At 40.5% G+C, this 19,588-nt stretch overlaps 1 protein-coding gene across 3 annotated transcripts in view; it reads left to right on the top strand.

The window, feature by feature from the left end:
• Positions 1-19,588, top strand: part of PIKFYVE (phosphoinositide kinase, FYVE-type zinc finger containing) — a 96,141-nt gene that overhangs the window by 30,310 nt on the left and 46,243 nt on the right. For all 3 annotated transcript variants that reach the window (XM_024200970.1, XM_024200971.1, XM_024200972.1), the window contains 5 exons: positions 8,154-8,216; positions 10,968-11,097; positions 12,705-12,885; positions 14,625-14,699; positions 15,585-15,692. In XM_024200970.1, the coding sequence (XP_024056738.1) occupies positions 8,154-8,216; positions 10,968-11,097; positions 12,705-12,885; positions 14,625-14,699; positions 15,585-15,692 (557 nt within the window). The remainder of the gene's footprint in view (positions 1-8,153; positions 8,217-10,967; positions 11,098-12,704; positions 12,886-14,624; positions 14,700-15,584; positions 15,693-19,588) is intronic.

A 19,588-nucleotide genomic window follows, 5' to 3' on the forward strand; every position in this document is an offset into this window, starting at 1 on the left:
ATATCCCCTATTCTCCCATTCTATTGTAGTACACTGTGAACCAGACTATGGCTGACTGAAACAAAGACTGGCCCACTGTTTTTGTTTGAAAATAATTGTGGTGCTCCTTTAAATGCTGGGGTGTCTCTCTATATTTCTGTTCTCCCTTCTCTTACCTGCAGATTCCTATCCTTAGTTTCTTCGAATGGACATTTAAAAGTCTTTGATTATGGAGTCTGGGCATAGTTCTTGTAAGGTTCACTAGCAGAGTAGAGCATCTTTAATTGGGATGTTCCTAATGAGTGCATCCCTCAGTTGTCGAAGTAAATACAACAGAAAAGTTTCTGTTTGGGGTGATTTAGGACAGAAAAGCTTATTTTTTCACTTGTTCACAGATGGCTTGATCTGAAAAAATTTGAGTTGGACAGAGAATACTGGAAGCTTCAGCCTAAAATGAGTTTGAGGGGGCAACTGTTAGCAGCCAAAAAATGAAAAAGCCCCTTTGGCAATGGGAAGGGTGAAAAAATAGTGTGTGTTAACCTTAAATTCCAGTATCTACGACAGGCACTGCCGGTATCTGCTAAAGCTTGTCCAGAAGGAAAGGAAAATAGGTGTATTGTAAAAATGAAAGTGCTGAAGGGGCTTTCAAAAGCTGAGTGCCTTATATTAGATAATAGCCTAGTTTTGCCTGATGTTATGACCCCACTTTATTCCCCTCAAAAGATTATCAGCCGCGTCCGTTGACTTCACTGACCATTATGGGCACAGCTTACTACTTGGGTTCCTAATTTAAGGCATTTAAGCTTGAAAATGTTGTCCACTGTACCTTATTCAGTGTATAAAACTAGATATTTGAGAGCAAGCACACACAACTGGAGTCAAAGATAAGCCATGTAATTCACAGTGTACAGTAGCTGAGGCAGTCAGGAATAAACCTAAAAGGAAAATGTTCCCACTACAGAACTCTGAGATCTTGGAAATTGCTGATGCAGATGTTTCTAATCTCTTCTTTCCTTGCTTTCCACTTCTGTGCACACCCTTTTTTTTTTTTTTTTTTTTCCCCCCCAGAAGGATGTGGGCTAGATTATCTTCAATTCTCTGGAAGCTATATGTTTATGTTCCCGTCACATTGATGAATATCATATTTGTCATTATCTACCCATTATAAACTGATAGGAAAATGTGATCCTAAGTGGTCTGTGGGATTTTTATTTGTATTTGTATTTTTTTGCATAGTCCTAAATTTTGTGTGTTAGACTCGTAGACTTTAAGGTCAGAAGGCCCTTCATGTCATCTAATCTGACCTATTGCATATTGTAGGTCACAGAACCTCACCCACTCACTCCTATAATAGGCCCGTAACCTCTGGCTGAGTTACTGAAGTCCTCAGAACATGGTTTAAAGACTTTGTTACAGAGAATCCACATTTACACTAATTTAAACCTGCAAGGTACCCATGTCCCATGCTGCAGAGGAAGGCAAAAACAATGTCCGGGTCTCTGCCAATCTGAGAACACTTTACTATGGAAGTAGATTCTGCTGTGTTGTAGCCTCAGCATGTTACTCTTCAATAGAGTTGTGAAGTTTGACCAAAGAAGACAAACCAGGAGGAGGGAGGGAGCCCAAGAACAACATCCAGGATTACAGAATTATTAAAGACATCACTTGCCAAATCAGCTGTTTATCTGCTTTCCAAGGACAGGAATAAGTGGGTTGATAGAAATGTGCAATGGGTTGTGGGCAGAGTTAGCATTACCACTGGAATGAAATCTGTAGAGGGAATCTAAACTGGGAGGAGCTGGGACACTTGTGGAATTAGAAAAGATGGGCCGGAAACAACAAAATGAGACTCAAAGTGGAAGTTAATATACCTGGTGAGAGAGGGGGAATAATCCAAAAGATCCTCTTATTAAGAGGGAGAAGCCTGGAATTCAGTAAATCTGAACGAAACTCACCATTGTAAGTCTATATGGCTGTGCAAGTCTGTATGGCTATGGTTGAGTCTCATTTATACCTGTGAGTCCCCTCCTAAGCGCAAGGAAGCGGGCTGCAGTTTGGCTTAAAGGATGGTAAGCCTGGTTACAGGCAGTACAAAAGAAATCTGTGTAGTTTTGGGCTGTTTTAGGCAAGTTTTACATGATGAAGAAGGGGAATTTAATGGCACTCCTCTGTGTCTGGAACTCGTGTAACCAAATCTGGAATTTTCCATTCATTTCTGGCGTAAGTAAATTTATATCCAGGAAATTTAATACCAATATAAAAGTGAGAGTAATTTCACTAAGATGGTGGAATTGTCATGAGGTTGATCAGAGTCAGGCTCTCTGTGTACAGCATTGTTTAACTAGGGGTAGATAGTCATACAATTACTGGCTTCAAATGTTGTAGGCTATCTACATACTTATAGTTCCTGTCCTGTCGTGTGAGAACCTCTAGGGGAGGCTGTGGGATAAAGTGGAAAGGGAAATACTTAAATGGTTTAGACAAGAAACCCTTCCTGACTGTCACGTGAGACTGAAAGTCTCAAAAGGGACAGGAGAATGGAGTGTTGGCCCTATTGTTCCAGGCTTCTAAAACTAGGCTGGTCAAGACATGAGAAACTGTACTGTATTTTCAGGGGAATTAAATAAATGATCTCTAAAACATGAATGATGACAAAAGGAAAGTGCTAAAATAGTAGTGGTCAAATGTGTGTACTGCCACCTCATGTTTATAGTTCACTTGTAAGTAAATCTTGCTTGGTGGCTGTTTTGCCAAAATAATCTTCCTAAGGAATTAATGAACTAATCTGGAAATTTTCTGAAGTATCCCCACACAGACAAATCTTTTTAACAGCTAATAGATGCTGGATGCAGTCTACTGTGACATTGCCCTATGAAAATGATGGGAATTAGTCTCTGGCTTTGTTTTAGTCAGGATCTTCTGTTATCTTACATGGTAGTGAGTTTGTTCCTTACTGTGAGAAAACTTGCAAAACTGGTGATGACACACCCTCCTACACCAGGAAGTAATTTGATGGTTTCTTCACACAATCTATAAGTCACAATCATGGGGAAAGGGGAGGTAGAGTAGGGCCAAAGCATCAGTTCCAAGAAGTATTAATCAATTCTGCAATATAAAGTTACTTATAACTGGTGGAAATTGCAGGGTGTATACTGCAGGGAACAGCTGTAGAGCAATAGTCTATAATGTACTAGAAACCTTTTGGTATTCTAATGCTGCTTTTTGATTGTTGCAGTGCCCAGTATAGGGACTTGTCTTTGTGAGATCATTAAAGACTCAGTAATATCAGACACTTCCATGAAACTAAATTCCAATACGATAACCTTGGAGTCAAATTTCATTCACTTCTAGGGTGTGCAGCCCAAATGCTGCAGCAGGTTCTAAATTTATAAGCCAGAAAGTGAAACTGATGATAAACAAAAATGAACTTGATCATCATGTTCACTTCTTGCATTTCATTCAGTGAAAACCCGCACAATGGTTAAAAGTGAAGTAGTGTTACAACAGGCAAACTTTTTTTTTATTGTTTAAAATGGGGGTGTTTTGAAACTTCACCTTGTAGATGCTATGTCAATTTTTGACAATTCTCTCTCCAAATTCTCTTCAATACAGAGCAGTTTTCACCTTTGTGTAGTTAGACGTAAAGGGGATACAATTGCAGTGGAACAGGGGAAAGGAGGGCTGTCAGTCCATAATAAAAAGGTGTCTTGTGGCTTTTTTCTGTTTTTAACCAAAGCTTTCGTAGAACTATTCACCGAGTCTAATGTCCCCAGGTGTCTTGGTCAGGGTATGATGAGTGAGGGCAAGCCCAGGCTTGCCTGTCTGGGGGCCTGTCACCACCAAGGGAAAATGGCATATATTCATTTTGCTAATGCAGGATGATTTTAAGACATTTTAAATTGCTATTAGTGGTCTATAGTGATTACAGTACAATGAAGAAAAGCGCTCTCCCCTCCTGATCTCACTTCATCCTTCCTAATGGTCATGGCTATTGTGATTGGTTTTAACTCTTTCCACCCCTTTTCAACCGTGTGAATTATTGAAGTTGTTGAATAGTTTCATGTATACCCTATTTCTACCCATAAAACCCTATTTAAAAGCTATATAGAATCTATGGAATAAATTGCATTGTCTTATAGCCTGCATCTGTGAACAACAGACTAAATTAGTCTCTTTCAAACTTCCAAGGTGCTTTTAGACCTCAGCTCTGATCTATAAATAAACTTGGTAGAACTTGATTTTTATTTTTTATAACTTTTGACAGATGCTTATTTTTAATTTTTTTTTTTTCAGTTGTGGGACATTGAGGGGCATTCAGACAATTATTTAATGACAGACCTTGAGATTCAGAAAGTTAAAGCTTTATAAACTATTAAAACACAGTGTCAAAATATACAATGTAAATACCCTTAAAGCAAATCATACTTACTTTTACTATTCGTTTGCTAGTCCATTTGTAACTAGCCTAATTCAAAAGTTTAGATCACTACATTTTGACTTTAAGTTCTCAGGCAAAGTAATAGAAATGCCACTTATCTGTAAATTTTAATTATTATAATGGAAACATTTTCATTGATTTGTGTGTCTGGTGAAATCGGCATTTACCGATACTTACCAATAAAAATCTAATCCTTCAAGCTATGACTTACCACACATACTCCTTGCTCCCCATAACAAAACACATCATGGGTATAAGCAGGGATACAAAATAGTTACTGGTGCGGTACTGACTAATGCTAGGCTGTGACCTCAGGACAGAATAGCTTGCAGTAAAATATCTCATGAACTGCTGTTGCTGGAAACTCCACCTACTAGCTTCCATGGGGGAGAGCTGGAACTCTTGAGTCCCTCTCTTTCCCAGCCCTGTTCTTGAACATCAGGCCTCACAAAGGCACATGGACTTATTTAAAAAAATAATTGTGGTTAACCTTCTAGAGACAGCCTCTCAAACAAAAACAATATACTTGGCTCTAACTTTATTGTCACCAGGAGGCCTCTGTATATGGGTGCTAAAGCTATCTAGCTTGTTAGACAAGGATACAAAAATTAAAACAACTTCCTGAAACGGGGCTTAAACAAAATATACAGTATTATGCGGGGGACAGGGGTAGCATGTGACAAATCATTTATTGCTGCATGTTGGGTTCATCTGTAGTAACAAACTTGTGGCTTTGCCACTTCTGAATAATGTGGTCATCCCAAACTCATGCCAATAAAATCTTGATACATTTTGATTTACAACATATGTATTTCAGATATTCCTGATAAGTAACCCTCACTTAGGGCTAGATTGTCATAGCCCCTACAATGCATAGTGGAGTAAGATTCTCATATTGAGACTCCAGCTGTTGGGGGGGGGGGGGGGACTACTGCAAGGGAAAGGGTCCTGGTTCTGTCCTCTACTTGCTGTCCAGGGCGTATAGGGGGAGTAAGCTGCTCTGTGAAAAGAGGTTAAATAGCTTCCTTCTCATTCCAGAGTAAGTGATGTTTGGGGAGGAGTGATGTCCAAGTCACAGATTCATCTCTGGTATGCTTCTGATGTAGGGTAGCTGTATGCTAGCCCTGAAATGGGGCAGGCTGCAAAGTAGTAAGCTAGCCTTTAGTATAACTAGTTGTGCACAGCTTATTAAAGACACTCTCCTTTCAACCCCTACTCGGACAAAATATTACAGTACTAGTAACGAAGGGGATAGTGCCATCTTGGACTCTTCAGCCGCTTATGTCTGAAGCTTCAGTTAGAGCACCTACAGGACAACCTGTCCAAACTGCGATTGGGATTCCTCCCTACTGTGTGTGTGGTGGTTTGTGGGTTTTAAAATAAGGGACTGTGCTTGCATATGCCCGCTTCGCTTTCCTGCTCCTTCCTCTCTCTGCTGCCTAGTTTCACTATCGCTGGAAAGAGTCCTCTTGCCAGACATGAACTGAAAGCATGCGCTTGCATTCCCAGGACTTGTGATTAACCCTCTGCAAAACAGAAAGGACTCCATGTGCAGAGCTGTCAAATGCATGAAATAAAATGAAGAGATTGTGTTTCTCTGTCTACAGTCCAGCGCTGTGGTTTTCAAGCTGCTTTATTTATTTATTTATTTATTTATTTAATTTTTCATTTGTGGACCCCTAAAAATTTCAAATGCAGGTGCGGACCCCTTTGGAAATCTTAGATATAGTCCGGGACCACAGGTTGAAAACCACTGGTCTAGAGCAATAATCATAAGGGGGTAGGGGGTATTTGCAACACTAGCAGATAGGAAACTACCAGGCAAAAATGCAGCTTATGTTGACTGTGTCCCTCTTTAATGTTTTACTTGTGTTGTCATTTGTGAGGGCATAGTTCTGAGATTTCTGCTACTTTATCAGTTGTCTTGTTTAGTTCTGTATTTTTCTCTGCCTTGCCAAACACTTCTTGTCTTGAAGTGTTAAGATTTTCGGTGGGGGGGGGGTGGGAAGCGTGGTGGTCATGTTGGGGGTGCTTATGTGGGACTTGGGGACACTGGATACTACTTTTCCCCTCTAAACAGCATTGCTGTTTTTTGGTTTTGTGAAAGCTGGATATAGTTACTAACTTGACGTGTGATAGTTACAACTGGTTGATAGATATTTCCTGGAAAACTCTTTTTGGCAAACAAGTTGACAAGTAATTACAAAATATGGAATCTATTTTGTATTACATAACACGCATGCATATATTATACACCGGGGTGACCAAACTTGCTGATCCTCAGAGCCCCATATGACAATCTTCAGATGTTTGAGAGCTGGTGCGCACCTGCAGCCCCACAGACACTCCTGCCCTGCTGCCAGAGGTGACGTGTGAGGGGAGGCACATGGGGTCACATGCCCTCCCCTCCCGCCCCCGATTTTTGCCAGGGTTTGCTGGCCTCACTCAGTCATGTGCAGCCGGGCCCCCTCCCTGCACGGCAGCTGCTGGAGCCAGCAAGCTGGGAGCTGCAGCTGTGGGCAGAGGCAGCAGTAAACAGCTGGGAGCAGCAGGGAGAGCTGCTGCTTTTGCTGCTGCCTCTCCACGACATGCTAAAGCAGCCGCTCCTCCCTGCAGCTCCCAGCTGTTTGCTGTTGCCATGCAGAGCTAATACCTGGGACCTGCAGGGAGGGGCCACTGAGGGTAAGAGGGGAGTGTGCCGGGGGGGGTCATGACTCAAGCTGTTGGGGGGTGGGGGGAAACTGAACCTTTAAACTGTGCTCCCACACTCTCAGCAGGTACCAGTCATCTGTGGCAGAAGCCCCAAGCTCCTTACCTCCCAGTTTGGGAGGTGGAGAATGGGGGTGGGGTTTCCGCGAGCCACACTTTAACTGTAAAAGAGCTGTCTGCAGCTCACGAGCCACAGGTTGGCCACCCCTATTATTCTCATTCTCTCTCTCTCTCTCTCTCTCTCACACACACTCACACACTCACACCTTCATAATCTGAATGTACCTCTATGTGAACTGATAAATGCCTTTATACATACTGTGTGCTGTGCACACATTTTTGACTCCTCCCTTTTCGTCTCTCTATTTTGACCATAATCCATTTTAAGTATGGCATAAATCCCCCCCCCCCCACTCCCCCCAGCTCTTAAGGAGAGCATGTTTCATGTCTGTTTCTTTGATGGAGAAGAGTCCTGGAACCAGATGGCTCTCTCTCCCTCCTATGAGAGAGCTAGTTGTTCATAAAGGGCCTGTTAGCTGCATCTGAGAACAAAGTTAAGGTTTGCACGGGCTTGGGAACACCTTCGGCTTTAATGTGCCTTAAAAAATTAAGAGATCTTCTTCCTCATTGTGTTTGGGTACCTCTACAGTGTCTCCCGGGTAAAGACTTAATACATTCCAGATGTAGATGTAAAGGGGAAACTAGCCACATGTAACTTGGAAAGGCAGATTTCCCCCCCGCCCCCCTAACACTTTTATTTTGTATACTCTCCATGTTAGGTTGGTTGCTGAACAATTTTAAGCAGTATTGTGCCGTCATTTTGGAGCATTGACAGAACAAGCATGAGAGGATATTCTTGTCTTGACCGCTCATCAGGTTGTTGCTACAGCAATGACTAAATGTTTAAATGAGTAATATTTTTCTCTTATGGTGTGGGTGTGTACATAATATAATTATACTGGCATGCGAACATAACCTGTCATTTTTCTGTGTCTCCTCCCATCTCCATCTGCTCTCTCCTTTTCAGAGTACTTGAATCCTGACAACGGAGGGCAACAGATGATCTCAATAAGTGACGCTTTCATCAAGGGTAAGATGAATGGAAATGCTTTTTTCTAGTGAGTGGGTAATGTAATTATGAAAGCTTCTATTGATGTTAGAGCTGGGCTAAACATTGGCTTGTTAAAGTAATTCTAAGGGGACTTAGTGAGAAACTCTTGTGTAACTTTCTCCCCTTACTTGGTTCACTTTCAGATTGAACTCAGGCTTGTCAAATTCTTTGTATTTAAATGCCCTTGAAAAGAAGCTTCCTTCATCACGCATTGACTGGCTGTGTTTAGCATTTTGTTAGCACTTCCCCATCCGTAAAACGTTCCTGCCTATGAGATTAGTGTTTTTTTTTTTTTTTTTTTTTTTTTTCTGGGCTCCATCAGGTGTTTAACTCTCCTACCTGCTTATTTCCTTGTACGTTTGGGTGTGCACCTAACACCTGTGTGCCACCAATCTCTCAAAACTAATCTCTGAGGTCATTGTAGCACAACTTCTCTTGTCAATTCTGTTGAAAGGCAAGTCCTATTGGACACAGTTGGAAGTTTGAGACCCTTTTAGATGGGATGCTTTTGCTGGGCTCTATGATTAGGAAGCAGGCTATATATTTCTGGATATTAAGGCATGCAATTTATTGACAAATATTCAGTGTCAGGTGCAAAGCATCTAAAAGAGGAAAATACCTTTTTATTTTTTCACAAGCATTGTTCTTAGTCACGTACTCATATAGTGGTGGTGGTGGTTGTTCCTATGCAGAGTACTTAAAATATGGTTATCATGGCCTGTAACTGTATTGAGTTGTTGTCCAAAAGATGACCATTCCCCTTGCAGCCTAGACTGTGGAGATTTAAATTTTAATGCAGAACTCTGCACTAGTGGCTCAAATTAAATATGAATTTTATAGTCCGCATAATGACAATAGTGAAGCTTCTAATATTGCTCTTTGATACAGTAGTGCTGGGGGGGGTGAGGGGCAATCAAATTTAATCACTAAAATGACAACAAAATTTACTTTGGGCAGGGGGAAAGCTGCATAAAGAAAATCATAGCGGCTTTGGAAGATTAGGGCAATTAGTGCAACACACAGGACTTGCCTGTGCTTTAACTACACTGTTAACTATACCAGTATATTTAAAGCGGCACCCCTTTCCCCTCCCCCCCCCCCCCCCCCCCCCGTGGATGCAGTTATAGTTTATTTTGCTTCCCAAAACATACTATCAATATAACTACATCCACATTAAAGCTTATTCTGGTATAACTATACTGTTAAAAAGAATTGCACCCCCAGCTGAGTTACACCAGTGTTGTCCACTTGAGTTGCACTGTTTTTTTTCCAGTGAGACCAGGCCTAAGTGGAATGACACATTTTACTTATATTTTTATCAAATAAAAAAATTGAAGGACAAGTTTAAGATTTTTAGCATTTCATTTTGGGGGAAACTCATAAAATATTAAAATTTAAAGGATAACTATTTAGTTACAACCTGAAGAAATAAAAGGACAGATTTAAAAAACAAAACTACTCCTCCTAAGAATTATTACTACTTTGGAATTGTACTGTTCAAAGGGAAAAATAAGAATCCACGCAAAGGCAAAATGGACTGACAAGGCAGCAAGCTCAAGCTGAATTGTCAGCTGTTCCCTTCATGTATTTTAAGGAGATCTTTAAAAACCAGGGCTCTTAACAAGCTATTTTGGTACATATGATATTATTTTTGGTCTTATAAAAGTAACCAACGTAGTAGATTGTGCCTCATATGGCCAATATTTTTATTACATACAGTTCTATGACTCTGGGCCTGACTGACCTCTGTTACTCCAGTTCAGTGGAGTCTTACTCTTATAAAACTGGAATAACCGTGGTGAATCTGGCCCTCTGATTAGACTACTAGCTAAACTGTGAGACTTGTAGTGTTCGTTCAGAGACTAAACAGAACTTATTGTGACTTCTGTTGACAAAGATTGGACTGCGCTAAGAGTACTCACTCAATTATGTTGGAAAAGCAAGATATAATGTTATGACCAACAATCCTATTCAGTAGGATTTTACCTCAAGTGATTGGCCCTAGCTTTAGTGTGTTAAATCTCCACTGTCTTAAGATCTTGTACTCTTATTGTGCAATTGCCTGCTCAATTTCTAAGAGTCTGGGTTAGCCAGGAGATGCATTTCCATTGGCATTGATTGTGGATACATTTATATTAGAACATAAAACAAACATTAAAATAAGTTGAATGTGCTCTTATGTGCATGACCTTTTTGCTAACTCCACTACCTGAGTGGAATAACTAGATGCTGTTTTAGTGCTACTTTTGGATATAAGGCTTCCAAAACAAATAGCTTTTTGTCAATTAAACCATACAAGATTAGACTGTTCTAATTTTAAAAGGTCTTAAGTATAAGGTTATGTATCTGGGGATTCAGATTACTACCTATTTTAGGCAACATGAGGATATAGTTGGCCATACATAGTTAATTTGCTGCCTTAAGATTGAACTGCTCATGAGCAGGTTAGAGAGAAGAAAAGCAAATTATCTGGCATGAGGCTGTGTAGCCTGAAGTGTGTGTAATAGCATGCTTACTCTGCTATAGTTGATGACGCTGCGAATACCTAAATTACTGTCAGTGACTAACACTGTTGTTTCCAGCACAACTTTAACATTTCAAGAGCCTCTCACAGCAACAGGCCTGAACTAGTCTTGGTGAAGTCTCTTCTTTCAGCTTTTTAAAAAGAGAAAGTGTAAGCATTCAGCTTTGACTTTGTATAAACAAGATTTTTTTACTGTCCTTCTTTAGAGTCACTGTTCAATCGGAGGGTGGAGGAGAAATCCAAAGAGCTGTTTTTCACACCTTTAGGCTGGCACCACAGCAATCTGGATCTGCTGAGGGAAGAGAATGGGGAGAAACAAGCTATGGAGAGGCTTCTGTAAGTAGAGCATAAAAGGGAATTGATGTGGATGTCTAGGATAAATTTTCAAAAGCTTTGTCCCTTTCACGTTCGATGGGACTTAGACTCCTTAAGCATTTTTGAAAATGTTACCTCTAATTCAAATCCTTTCTGTAATAAGATCAATATGCTAGAGAAGCAAGAAAGGAATTCATGATTGGTAAAAATTCTCCCCTTCCAAAAAAAGTTGTTCTGGGACTTTCTCTTTCACAATTTCCCCAATGTCTTCTCACCTTCCCCTTCTTTGTTCTGTTGTCCCCTGTCTTGGCTCTCTTAAATCATCAATAGCCTGAGACAGAGTAAGCGTGTTATTGTGTGAAATGCCACATACATGTGTGGAGCTATAGAAGTGTCCTTTAACAGCTTAGTGAGGGCTGGTCTACACTAATGCAAGTCTATCTAAGTTACGCTACTTCAGTTACGTAACTGAAGTCAACATAATTTAGATCAACTTAGCACGATATAGACGCTGCTGTATGTTGATGGGAGAGCGTCTCCCATCAACATAGCTTCCGCCTCTTGGGGAGGTGGAGTGCAGACATCGCCGGGAGAGCGCTCTCCCACCGACTTAGTATATCTTCACCAGACCTGCTAAATCGACACCGCTGCATTGATCGCAGCAATCCTGAATTAGCTGGTAGTGTAGACATGTTTTGAGATTTCATTTTCATACATGCAGCCTCCATGTCTGCTGTTGTCACTATTTTACGGTCTGGGATAAGGGATGCCGCCTTCTGAGAGCTTGGCAATTGGCTGTAGCCATGGATTGGTGATCCCACAGTTTTGAAACATTTTTTTGCGCCCGTGTGTCTGAATTAATGTCATTAAATGTTACAAACATGCCAATCATTTTCATGTCTGCTAATAATTTTGTGTCCATTGTAAAAGTCAAAGGAAAAAGTAGCACAGTTGCTGTTAAAATTACAGACGTTTAAACCATCCATATTTGAACTCGTATGTCCTTGAATATAAAGCAAAATTCTTCCCAATATGACATACACATGGCACTGTTAATATATGCTGCATGGCATGATACTCTGGGACTACTCCACCAAAAATATTTGGCATGCCTTAAATAGCATGACATAAGCACATAAAAATAATCTTGAAATGGAGCTGCCTGTCTGAACTCTATTGATAGTATGCAATATTGCCACACAGCATCCAAGAGATGTTGCTTATTGACCACCTGTGTACAGTGTGCTCTGAAACTGAGTTGCAGCAAAGCGCATTTTGCTGCTAGAGCAATAAAATTAATGACTTGCTGTCAAACAAAAGCTGAACTTTTGTCTCTTCAAGGGAGACTTGATCTAGATACTTAGTGCACTTTTATTTTTATTTAAGAAATTAGGTCACAGTAGGGAAAAATCAAGATATTTTTTGTTTCTCTATGCTACCTGTTGCCTCTTACTATAGAGCAGAAAAAATAAACAAGATGATGACCTGGAACACTCCTGACTGATGTGTCCTCAAATTACTTATTGCATTTTAAACACTATGAAGTAAAAAACCTCTAGGTCACACTGCTTCAGATGAAGCAATGTGTATTCCCTTCCTCTCCCTTAATCACTCTGATTCCTCTGCAGCTCAGCTAATCATAACCACATGATGGCACTGCTTCAGCAGCTACTCAACAATGAGTCATTGTCATTATCCTGGAGGGATATCATTGTGCCTGTGGTCTGCCAGGTAGTTCAGACGGTCCGACCTGATGTCAAGAACAGAGACGATGATATGGATATCCGCCAGTTTGTCCACATAAAAAAAGTGAGTTCTGGTGACTGGGAGTGGGAGAATGATGACAGGAAATTTTGTGTGACATAAAGATGATGTGGCTTTTGATGGGGCAGGTGTCTGGATTAAAAACTACAAATTCATTAGCATGAGTAACAGATGTGTCCTATGTTGCAGAGAAGACAGTTGCTATTTTGGGGAAGGACATGTACATGACTCTTACCTCCTATGCTGCAAAGCACTTAGAGGCACTTGAGTCAATCTCTTCCTTTCAGGCTGCAGAGGATGGCGTGGGATGAAGTCACAGTAACAACTCACTCTCTTCCTGCCTTTTTTTAAACCTTGCACGTCTAACTAGAGATGTTTGGTAGTTGGCAGTCTGCTGTGTAGTGTACTGGAGGCAAACTCTTCCCTGTAACTGCCTATTACGCAAGAGTTAACCCCTCCACACCAAGCCCAGCAACTGGCCTCCATGAAGTAGCTTAATCCTCTTGGAGTTACGCAAGATGCACCGATGACTACAGCAGTTGTAACAAATGTAGGGCCATGATCACGGATCAGAAAGGCCATCAGGAGACTGGGACCTGACGTGAAGCTGCTATGAATAACAATACCAGGCACAAGCCTGTTCCTCCTTATAGAAATTACTCTCAATAGGCCATCCTCTGTTTCAGGCAGCCAAGTAAGATTAGAGGAGAGTCTTGTACACTTTTTGCAGACAGCCCCATGAAATTTTTTCCTGACCATATTTGTTGCTACCTCCTCTCCTAGCACTCAGGTTGAGTTTTAGTAGATGATCAGCTCTTCAGAACCTAATGCTGTGCTAGAAATGATGACCTAGAAAGGGATTTTTGTGGTTTGAGCATTGGCCTGCTAAACCCAGGGTTGTGAGTTCAATCCTTGAGGGAGCCACTTAGGGATCTGGGGCAAAATCAGTACTTGGTCCTGCTAGTGAAGGCAGGGGGCTGGACTCGGTGACCTTTCAAGGTCCCTTCCAGTTCTAGGAGATAGGATATTGCCATTAATTAATTAATTTAATTAATTAAAAAATATGCCTCTAGGCAGCCTACATTTGATTCAGAGAGCCTGTGTGGCATCCATTGTTTTGCCTACATTTCACTGTGGTTATTGGGACTCTGACCACTTGGCAGACTTCTTCTAAATGCTCTGATATGTAGAGCTGCCGTTTCCAGGCACTTTTTTTTTTTGTTCTCTCCGCTGAGTATGCTATTAAAGAGGTCTTGACATGGAATAGTGGGAGCTGTAGTACAGTAGAACCTCAGAGTTATGAACACCTCGGGAATGGAGGTTGTTCATATCTCTGAACAAAATGTTTTGGTGGTTTTAAAAGTTTACAGCTGAACATTAACTTAATAGTGCTTTGAAACTTGACTATGCAGAAGAAAAATGCTGCTTTCCCTTTATTTTTTTCCCGTAGTTTATGTTTAACACAGTACTGTACTGTATTTGCATTTGTTTTTGGTATTTTTGGTCTCTGCTGCTGCCTGATTGCATACTTCTGGGTCCAAATATGGTGCGTGGTTGACTGGTCAGTTCGTAACTCTCTCGTTCTTAACTCCGAGGTTCTACTGTATCTGTAATAGCACAAAAAATAGAAATGAGCAAATTGAGGTTTTAGAAAAACCTATGCATGCTGTAAAAGACAATTTTTTTCATTAAGTAACTTACTTGGTATGCTGTTCAATGAATTTAAAGAGAGATTAAGTGAATATGTTAAACCAGAAAGCCTTTAATTCTTTCTATCTTGTTAGATCCCAGGTGGAAAGAAATTTGACTCTGTGGTGGTGAATGGCTTTGTTTGCACCAAGAACGTTGCACACAAAAAGGTAAGGAAGGTGTCGTAAATAAAATAGCCTGCATTCTTTTAGTATGGCATTGGGCATTGCATTTAAAAAGAGAAACTTCTCCTTCTTGGTGGTGCACACCTGAGAGTAAATGTACTGCACCATCATCTTTGATCTACAAAATCTTTCTCCTAAGGGGTTTGTGGAGTGGGCTTTACTCAAGGCTGTTGAACAGTTGATTATTTGTGGATTTTTGTGTGTGCATATATATTGCGTTTCCATTCAAAGGGGTTCCTTTGTAGTCCAGGGAGTCTGAGTTTTGAGAGCACGGACTAAACTTTCCTCAAAACTGTAGAACAGAACATTTTCTAGAAAAGTTTAATAAGATTTACTGGGGAAAGATCCTTTTATGGTTGCACTCTTATTTTATTTATTTATTTGTTTATTTATTTATTTTTTTATGGCATGTAGTAAATGAGTCTGTAAAATAAAGCCAGTGATCAGGATGGAGAGAATCTGGTTGATTGACCTAGTATGCTCTGGTGGCTTAGGAAGTCTTGGATCATTAAAATTCCATCTGTTGTGCAAGAAAGGGGTTTGTACCAGGAACTCGTTTGTTGACATTCTCTTTACAGAGCAGTAATTGTCCTGCAGGACAGATGAAACTGTATCTTGCTTTCTCTGATATGAGATTGGCACAGCATAAAGTTTATTTGATTGGAGCCACTACCCAATTGGCATGGGTTAGTGGTAAATCTTTGCAGAGATCCTCTGAATGATATGCTGCAAACTTCATCTTTGCAACTCTGTCACCTTTGGGTAACTGTATGAGGGAGCTTCAAAAAACTTCCTCATAAAAAAAGTCTTGGGTCTGATCTCACCTTGATGTCTGTTCCCTTTTGTTTTAACTACCCTGCCTTTCTCTAGATGAACACCTATATAAAAAATCCCAAAATTCTTCTGCTGAAGTGTTCCATCGAGTACCTATACCGAGAAGAAACAAAATTCACCTGTATAGATCCCATTGTTCTTCAGGTTAGAACATCTTCCTTCTGTTTTTAGTTTAAATTTTCTATATTGTCTTTTTATGATCTAATGACTTAGCCATATATGTAGAGCATTGCTTGTTTAACTTCAGTTCCAGTCACCAGGGGGTTTGGGTGGAGTGGAAGGAAGAGAATTTGTGATGAGGGATAACTCACAGCTGCTTTGGGCTTGGGACTTCAGGAAAAAGTTGTATACTGGTCTCAACAGAAACGTGCGAGTCCTGTTGACCCTGGGGGAGTTGCATGGATCGAGAGGAATTCATGGCCTTTTTCAATAACATGAGTATTTAAGAAGCGGGTTTGTATAGTGTGTGTCTAAGAATCAGGGATCTTGCTGTTCAAAATGGCAGAACTGCTGACTGAGACTCAGGAATGGATGAACATTGGGTCCGGTTGTGCTTCTGTATTGGTGTTAATCTGCTGGGAACTGATAATGCTTGGTCTAATAATGGAGAAAATTGCTTTAGAGCTGTGTGCCGTTTTCACCACTGATGGGAGGTTTCGGGGGGGTTAATGCCTAAATTGGTAGAGCTGCTTTTTGTCCAGACACAAAATATAAATTATCTCTCTGAAGGGAGCAGTCTTAATAAGAGTGTTTATGTACAATGACCCTTTGAAAGCCCTTACATTGAGCGCTTCCTTGATTGACAGTCTGTTGGCTCAGTTGAGACCCTGAAAGGTTTGGTGCTTAACACAGGAGCATAGAAATGAAAACATTAGCAATACAATTCAACACTGTTTGATGAAATAGCTTTTTCAGCAAAAAGTATAGGAGACATCCCTTATGTCAACAGAAAAGTAGAACTTGTAACTTCTCCTTCTGAATATTGTTCACTGTCATTTTTTCAAAGCTGTCCTTGAAATAAGGTTGTCTATATCTCTTTGTCTCCTTTAACTCTGGGGGGGAAGGAGGGGAAACTGCTATGGGAGAACTGAAACCATGTTTCATGGAGGCTAGGTCAATGATTTCTGCTAGTAAACAACTTTCTAATCCTTGCTGCAATAATGGGAACAGTGGTGGTGAGAGGAGTTGGCAGAACATCTAGGTGGATCTGAGTAAACTCAAGCCAGAGGGTAACTGGGACTAACGTGGTCCAAAGCACTGCTGCTGGCAGGCGGAAGTTGCAACAAATAGCACAAACTGTCCTGCAGTGGAGGATTCTTCCAAAAATTCCATATTTCACAGTCAAAAGATCATTTAACTTCAATACTGAAGTTAAATCTTATGAAACATGCAACTTGCCACAAAGTTGTTCACATACTGTGTGTGGGACAGTAACAATCTCTCCATCTTGCTGAACCCCAAAGTCTGAAATTGTTGAAGATGCCAAAAAAAATGCTGATGGGTGCTGGGAAGTGGTGGTTTTGAAACTTCACTCTGCTAATTAAAGATAAATCCATACATCTGGTGTGGCTTTAATCTTGATCTCTTTTGCTTAGAATTATCTCAACCTTTTCTATTAATATCAAAATCCACACTGAAACTCAGCAAGATATGTATTTGAGGCAGTGTTGCTTGAGATTCTTCATACTTGTAAATATCCATCCAGTAACTTCCTGGCCAGCTGGACAGAGCATCCAGAACAATTTCTTAGTACTGGAATTTTGCATGACCTATAGTTACTCAAAGGACTAATTGGAATAGGATCCATACCCTAATATTGCTTTGAAACGCGAGAGCTGGAGATAGTCTTGTACTGCCTTTTGATCACAGATGGTAACTTTAAATGAAGTGCGTAAGCTGATAATTTGCAGATAAATCTTTATCACCTATCAAATCCTCTTATTTGTCTGTCAGCAGACTTCTTCCAAAAAAACTCAATGAAAGTATTGCGATATGAAATCTTTCTACACATGCATAATCCTGCTTATTTCTCAAGGTATATGGAAGCTGGAGGTTTAAATTTTCTTTAAACAAAATCATCTTATGTTGCTCCTAACCAGTTAAAATTATCCTTAACTAAATCCACCTTCCATTTGACTCTGATTAGAGATGATATGCATTTGAAATTTCTGAATACTAACAGGCCACCTTTTTGACGTCATGTAGGCTCATCATAAATCGAGCAAATAAGTGCCATTTTGAAGGATGGGCCTATTTAGTAAATCCAGTTTAGAACCAAGTGCACTTGGTTACTGACATACTATTATACTGTTAAAACCCTTGGTGTTTTGGGAGGATGCTAATTGCCCAGGTGGGGCTCGATATCTCAGCCATGTACCCACACTCAGAGTCCTAGGTTAGGAATTTCTGAATGATGAGGGCCTATGCTCATCAGGTTAAATAGATTTAACAACAAATAGACTGAGGAAGTGCAAGTTGTGCTGACCTTTTCTTGGGGGTAGTAGAGTTCTCCCGCAGGGCGCCCCCCCCCCCAGGCTTTGGAGCAGGGGCTTGAAATTTTGCAGGGTGTTGCCCTGGTGTCAGGGACTTGACTTTGCCAACTCTGTGAAAATCTGGCCAAGTTGTACGTAGATCTGTGCAGGAGCTGGATTTTTCATCTTGGGGTAGAGTTTTGCAAAATCAAAATTTCTTTTGTTGAGGAATGGACCAGAAACGGCTTCAAAATCTCACATGACCCAAAACTCCAAATAAGTTGAAACTTTTTGTTCCAGTTTCAACTTTAAATATAAAATTTAAAAATTGAAATGGGAAATCAAAATGTTATGTTCCAAAAAGCTCAAAATCGAATGTTTCAGCCTTATCTAAATGCTTTCTTTCAACTTTTGTCTAAGGTTATGTGTTTTCATCTAATGTTTTTGCTGTGGACAAATTGGCATTTTCCAACAGGGGTTTTGTTGGAAAATCCATAACTAGAGCTGATTGGAAGCCTCTGGAAAAATTGCAGTTAGCACATGCTCTGAGACTTGTTAGACTTCAGCTGGTAAAATCCTTGAAGATTCTGTTTGAGCTAGGCAAACTTCAGCCAAAGTCTGAGCAGGACTTTCTCTTCAGCTGCAAGCTGCCTTGGACCGTGCCAGGTCAGGGCACCACACACACCTCCTGCAGGGCGGCTGCGTAGGGCACCAAAATGGCTAGGGATGGCCCGGGCTGAGAGTGCTTAGCACTTCTGCAAATCAGACCCCAGGGTCTCAACTTAAGTGCCCAGAAAATGAGGAGAACACAGCTAATGACCAGTTGTGAAAAATGTGGGCTAAATGACGTGATTAGCATCTGGCAGGAATTCTGTTTCATAAAGCCACAAGGAGCGAATCTGGTTCTCCAGAGCAGTATTCAATTGTCTTACCCATGATTGTCCTTTTTCTTACTGCAATTCCCCTGCTTCATTTACTACCTACCTTCCAATTTCTGCAACAAATTGGGCCGGTATCCTACAGACAAAAGTATTCTTCATACGAAACTGTAGTATGTGATCATGCAATTAAAGATTGAATCCTAATGCATATGCACAAGGGAGCTGAATAACATTGCCTGTGCAGCCTTACTTTTTGCTCCCTTAATGTTATTTTAAGTGTGTGTGTGTGTGTGTGTGTGTGAGAGAGAGAGAGAGAGAGAGAGAGAGAGAGAGAGAGAGAGAGAGAGGATTTGTCTACCTGGGAACACTCAGGAAAGTTAATCTGAGTTAATGAAAGATGAATCCACTTGAAATTTGCACCTTTCATTAACTCAGATTGATTTTCCAGAGTGTCCTAGGCAAACGAATCCATAGAATAAAGCTACATAGAAGTATCCATTATGTTTTAGCATAGCAATGCAAAAAACTAAATTGAGTAACTTACTAAAATGTCAAAGTTCCATTGTTTTTAATCTACTGAATGCACCTCAACACAACATATAAAAGCATCTTAATAGGCAGTTCTTATGGATAAGGGGTTGTCTTCCTGCGTTAATGATATCAAACTAATTAAATTAAGCCTCTATTT

Source organism: Terrapene carolina, unplaced genomic scaffold (assembly GCF_002925995.2).
Source record: "Terrapene carolina triunguis isolate 2854851 unplaced genomic scaffold, T_m_triunguis-2.0 Scaffold62, whole genome shotgun sequence".
NCBI classification, from domain to species: domain Eukaryota; kingdom Metazoa; phylum Chordata; order Testudines; family Emydidae; genus Terrapene; species Terrapene triunguis.